Source organism: Bubalus bubalis, chromosome 16 (assembly GCF_019923935.1).
Source record: "Bubalus bubalis isolate 160015118507 breed Murrah chromosome 16, NDDB_SH_1, whole genome shotgun sequence".
NCBI classification, from domain to species: Eukaryota; Metazoa; Chordata; class Mammalia; order Artiodactyla; family Bovidae; genus Bubalus; species Bubalus bubalis.
Window position 1 is genome coordinate 84,457,150 of NC_059172.1, and position 6,638 is coordinate 84,463,787.

Sequence of the window (6,638 nt, forward strand, 5' to 3'; positions counted from 1 at the left end):
TTATAGAAGATGATTTCTGCATAATGTTCAAAATTAATCTATTCTAAATTCAAGTCCCAATTTGTCTGCGAAAACTTTATAGGTCTTTCATCTAGAAAAGATTTAGATTTATAAAAACAATGACATGTCTACTGTGACACTCAATAATCTGACTAGTGTCTTTATGAGTATGTCATATCTTTCAAACTGAAAGTTACTTAGCCCAAGTGGAAGTCAATTTAAAATGGAATTAGTTCTGAACACCCTCAGATATCACTAATATCTTCTAAAGATCAGAAGGTAAGTTTATTAAATGCTTATAAACAATTACTTTATATATATAATATATATATATGTATTAATCATGTTATAACACTTTTCAAATATAGCCACAGACCATTACATATTCACCCTTTCCTTCAAAAGACAGTTAGTTAATATCACTAACCTAGTTTGATAGATGAAAAACTTAAGACTCATAGAGACTGAGAAATTTAAGCCAACTCTCCATCCCTAGATATTCTTCTTTGCCAGGACACACTTCTTTCAATAATTTAGATTAATAATGAAAATGAAAACAAAACTTAATACACTTCACACTCAGAAAGCCACAAATGTCTTAAAAGATAAAAGTCATCCTCTTTTTATTTCAAGCAAGCACATGGATAATTCTTTCAGGGATCAACTGCTATGAATGGTATGAGTCCCTGTGGCTTCTTAAAAAAAAAAACAACAAAACAAAAAATATTGTAGATGTTTCTTCCCCAGTTTATTGCATGGTTAAATATGTTTCTCTGTTTTATTACTCAAAATGTCAAATCTTTTTACCTTCTGGGTGCATAGAAAGTCATAAAAATAAGTGAAGATCCTTTGTGTTTTCACAACAGTGGGATGGATATGTTCATATTTGTTTCCTCAATTAATTCTCATAACAGCCTGTGAGGTAGACATATTGTTCTCACTTGATACCAAGGGAAACAAGAATGTAAGGTGTCAGGAAATACACCCCAGATCAAGGAGTTTTAAGTGGGGAAAAGCAAGATTCTGGTATTGTCTCTTTGATTCTCAAGCCAATGTGTTTCACCACTGGGATCATCATTTCAGCATTTTACAGAACAGTCTGTGCATGATTTGTAAGGAAATTAAGGGAAGAAGAAAATGGGGTGAAGGAGAGGAAAAAAAAACTAATTTGACTTTCAATGAAAGCAGTACCACATGGTTATTAACATTTGGGATTCCAGTGTGTTATATTGTGCATACAAGTGTCTGGTATGTGTATTTTCATTGTCAATGAAACTGCTTTGTATATACTTACCTCTGAAATACTATTTAAGCAATTATAATTATTGTAGGCATGTCAAAAGGAGTTTACTAACTCAACATTGTATATTTTAACCTAATATAAAGGATGTGTTTTAAGAATTTGCAGTAAAAAAGAGATGAGAAGTATAATCTGAAATAATCTTAGACCTGCCTTTCATTAGTTGCTTGATTTGGGGCAGGATCTTTATCTTCTCTATTCTTCTATGTCCTGATGTGTAAAATAAGTATAAAAATGATGGCACTAATCATCTGGCAGGTTTATAACAAGGGTCAAATAACCAAATGTCTGAGAAAAAATTTTAGCACATACTAAGTGTTCATTAAATTTTCTAAAAAACAATTTTATTGAAGTATTGTTGATTTAAATTGAGGTCTGGTTTTCCAGGTGGTGCCATCGTCAAGAATCTGCCTGCCAATGCAAGAGATGCAGGATACATGGGTTCAATCCCTGAATCAGGTATCCCTGAATCCCCCTGTATCCCTGAATCCCCCATAGAAGGAAATGGCAACCCACTCCAGTATTCTTGCCTGGGAAATCCCATGGACAGAGGAACCTAGTGACTATAATTCATGTGTTTGCAAAGAGTCAGACATGACTGAGTATGCTTGCACTCCCACAATATTATCATTAATATTACTGCTAGCTTTAGTCTCTGAGATTATGTGCCAAAATGAGAAAAAAAATACCATTTACTGTTTGTTTTCATGTAGTACCCATGGAAATCAGTCATTATATAATTTTATTAGCTACTACAAAGTTATTGGATTTAGGTAATTGGTTTAGCAACTGTATTACAGAAGTCCCAGGATTTCACTATTCTTCCATTACCAGTGCACTGACAGAGTTAATATTAACTAGTCTCATAACAGTTAATATTAACCAGTTAATATTAACTCTGTCAGTGCACTGGTAATGGAAGAATAGTGAAATCCCGGGACTTCTGTAATAGGCTTCCATCCCCTTAGTGAAACTCAGCTCACTCCGTCCTAGCACACAAAAATCTTTACTAGATCTACATACAAGATTCTCTCTCAAAAGCCTCTTCTTCACTACATTCGTATTCTCAGATTCTTACCGTCATATATAAGCAGCATTCAGCAGATTGGAACATTATCTTTTATCACAAAAAAAGCCATAAGAATCTAGGCATGTGTTATTTATTAGGTAGATATGTTTAATGAACTCAAGGTTGAACTAAAACAAGATCTTTCCCTCCCCGCCCCCCAGGTTATGTGGTTAACAATAACATGAGATACATGCAGAACAGGAACAACGTGACAGAGTTCGTTCTACTGGGGCTGACACAGAATCCAAAGATGCAGAAAGTCATATTCGTAGTCTTTTTGGTTGTCTACATTGTCTCTGTGGTAGGAAATGTGCTCACTATGGTCACCATCACTACCAGCCCATTATTGGGGTCTCCCATGTACTTTTTCCTGGCTCATCTCTCTTTTATTGATGTCTGCTATTCCTGTGTCAATACCCCTAAACTGATTGTAGATTCACTCCATAAGAAGAAAACCAGCTCTTTCATTGAATGCATGTGCCAGATCTTTGGAGAGCATTTATTTGCAGGTGCTGATGTCATCCTGCTGACTGCAATGGCCTATGACCGCTACGTGGCCATCTGCAAGCCCTTGCACTACACGACCATCATGAACTGGCAGGTGTGTTGGTTGCTAGTGGGAGTGGCATGGGCAGGAGGCTTTCTTCATGCAACTATTCAGATCCTCTTCATCTTCAGGTTACCCTTCTGTGGCCCTAATGTCATAGACCACTTTATGTGTGATCTGAACCCTTTGCTCGAATTTTCCTGCACTGATACCCACACTCTAGGACTCTTTGTTGCTGCCAACAGTGGGTTCATCTGTCTGTTAATCTTCCTCCTCTTGGTTGGCTCCTATACAGTCATTCTGCTCTCTTTAAGGACACGGAGCTTGGAGGCGAGGCAAAAAGCCCTTTCCACCTTGATCTCCCACATTACAGCAATCCTCTTGTTCTTTGTGCCAAGCATTTTTACTTACATGAGACCAGCAGTTACTTTACCTATTGATAAAGCAGTTGCTGTATTCTACACTATGGTAACTCCCATGTTAAATCCCTTAATATATACCTTGAGAAATGACCAGATGAAAAATGCCATTAGGGAATTGTGTAGTAGAAAAGTGATTTCAAGTGATCGATAAAATGTGCTTGTGTTCCAGTGTTCATTCAGCTGATGCAAATGTCAAAAGGACATCATTGGTGAATGCACATAATCAGTTAAGAATATCAATGAGATAAAGAAAATAATAACCAATAGAAATCATTGCTTCTGCAAAAAGGGGAGAAGAAAGTAATTCAAGAAATGATAGAATGACCTAGCAGAGGACAACTCATATTATTTAAAATGTTCTGCAAAATCGGAAACTGATTTTACTAGTTTCATCACTGTATATACATTCATAAGCTTTAATCCCAGTAAAATGAAATAAAATAGATAATTCATTGACATTTAGCAGTCATTTCTATAATAACACAAGAGGTAGGCATTCTTTTTATTCCCATTTTAACAGGTGAGTAATAAACATAAAAGAGGATGATCCAAACAAAAAAATTGAAGATCCAGTAATCAGAGTATAACTTCCTCTCATTCCATGTTCTTCACTGCTGTGATATACTGCCAGGCAATGCAATAGTAAGGTAATATAATTATGCTGTTACCATTTATTGGGACAACAGCAATCCTGGACTAATTATCTATCTTTCTCTCTCTATATATATATCCAAATATATATTTGTTATATATTTATATATTTAATTGGCTCTATATACTAGTATATGTACTCTTTTATTAAATACATATATTCATATATATAACTAAATCACATATTTTCACTTACTCTGTTCACTTTTTATATATCATAGTGGGTCGTAATATGTTGATTGTAACACCATGTTATGTAACTACTTTTGAAATACAAAATGAATGGGTAATTTAAACTCTAACACATAAATAACAATGTTACACCATATTAAAAAATCCTTTTAGCATTAAGAAACATTAAAAATAAAAAATGTGATGCATAAAAAAGCAAACCCCCCCTAAATTCTGTATTTTCATGTCAGCAACTTATGTTTATAAACCATCAGAAAAGAGGATGATTTAAATAAAATAATATTTTAATTCCAGACAGTAATTTCAATGTATTCTCTAAACAGTCCTATTCCATGAAATACTTGCAGACTTCCTAGCAATAATTTATGCAAATAGCACAATTTTGGTTTATGATAAATGTTGAATGGATAAACATTATTAGAAAGGAAAATGAATACACTCAGTAAAATATAGGGAAAAAGAAAATAGTAGTGGAGAATAGGAATTTTTTTCTCATCTTTTTCAGAATCTAGGAAGAATTCTAGTTATGTCTATTTTGGAAGCCACAAGTTGTTTTAGTCCTGCTTATGTAAGAAAAAAAATTGAAAGTATGTTATCACATTAAAAAAAATCTTTTACACTGATATCTTCTCTGTTCTTAGAATTTATTAGTTTATGAATATTGTTTGATTTGTTATGTTTTTCTTTTTTCAAATTATTTTTTTTTAATTTTTAAACTTTTAATTTTGTATTAGAGTATAGTCAATTAACAATGTTGTGATAGTTTCAGGTGAATAGCAAAGGGACTTAATAGCAATACATATACATGTACTAATTATTTCCCAAAGTCCCTTCCCATCCAGGCTGCTATATAATATTGAGCAGAGTTACATGTGCTATTCAGTAGATCCCTGTTTGTTATTGATTTTAAATACAGCAGTGTGCACACATCCATCCCATGTACATGTTGTATTTTTCTGTTATTAATTTTTATTTCTAAATTTTTATTACTTTTTAAATGAAAAACGGTTTTAAAAATATGTAGCTCTGTCTACACAAAAAACAATTTCATTGAAAATATTTTCCATTCGGTTCTTTTGTCCTTCGTTCATTAAACAACAAATATTTTTGAGCTCAAGAAATATAACAATGGTCCATGGGGTTGCAAAGAGTCAGGAACTTCTGAAGTGACTGCACATGTGCACGTAGATGACTTTGATCAGTGGACAGAGGAAGGGGAGTTTTGTGACTTTTATGCCAAGAGTTCTGCAATGATAAGCAGGCATCACATCAAAGTAGACAGTTGCAGAACTAATAGCCCTATTCATTATTAAAAAAAAAAAATCCTTGAAGGTCAGTAGAGATGGAAATCCTCCCAATTAGTACAAGTTCAGGCACTACACCTGGTTTTTGATCTTGATTGGAAAAAGACATGTCAGATGTGCAATATGTATTGATTCATGGATTTTGACCAACAATTTGGCTGGATGTTAGGAACAAGGAAAGAGTGTGTTTAGAAAATTGGGCAAAACCAATTTGGTCAAAACCCCAAAATTCTAAGGTCAGTTGTTTATAATATGTAAGCAACTGTTTGAGGCACGTGGGGTAAGAATCTCAGCACAGGGAACAGGTCAGATTAAGGAGAGCATAAGGTGCCACAGGAGTCTGGTGGCCTACAGTCCACAGGGGTTGCAAAGAGTTGGACACAACTGAGTGCTTTACACTTTCACTGCACCAACAGGCTACTTGCAATGGGCCTTAAACTTCCAAAGTAAAACCTTTCAAGATAGATTCAATCATAAGAGCTGAATTCAATCATAAGTAGGTTGTTTGAAAGAATTGAGAGAGTAAAGAAAGCATATTGCATGAAGAATAAGAAGTAGCTTGAAAAATAACATTGTAATCAAAAAAGTCACTTTCAAGAAAGTCTAAATACAGTAATATATATGTTTTTCAACTGTTGGAAGAAAAGAAGCAACTGTAAGTAAAACATATGGTGGTGTTCCTATCTTTAAGATTTAGGAAAAACTGTAGAAAAGTTGTTTGTATACATGCTGTATCACAAATGTATCATGGAAATTATAATTTGGGGGTTCATACTACACACAATTATTGAAAGCAAAACATCAAATACAGTTAAATGATTTGGGAACCAAAAAAAAAAAAACCAAAAATGGTGACAGTGCTTAGAAATTTAATCAAAAGACCCTGTGCGTGTGAAGGAAGGGCCCATCGATGGATCTTATGGTTTTCAGTGACCAGAGCCCAGATACTGATCAGGTCAAACAGGGGTCTCCAAGGTCCTTGCTTCCTTCTAAGAAAAATGTTAAGTCATTTCCTTGTTCCCAAGGAAAGAGTTCCTGGGGAAGCAATAGTTACTTTCAGAGAGAAGGTTTCTCCATCTGCCTTTCCCCTTCTATAGCTGTTGAAACCTATAAAAGGTTACTCTAAGGAAATTTTAAAAGTCTTAGAAACATA

The 6,638-nt window shown here is 34.2% G+C and overlaps 1 protein-coding gene across 1 annotated transcript; it reads left to right on the top strand.

The window, feature by feature from the left end:
- The first annotated feature begins 2,550 nt into the window (after positions 1 to 2,550).
- Positions 2,551 to 3,489, top strand: LOC123464992 (olfactory receptor 4C46-like). Its single transcript, XM_045162888.1, has one exon. It carries the CDS (start codon positions 2,551 to 2,553, stop codon positions 3,487 to 3,489), a length of 939 nt encoding a protein of 312 aa, XP_045018823.1.
- Positions 3,490 to 6,638: the final 3,149 nt, after the last annotated feature.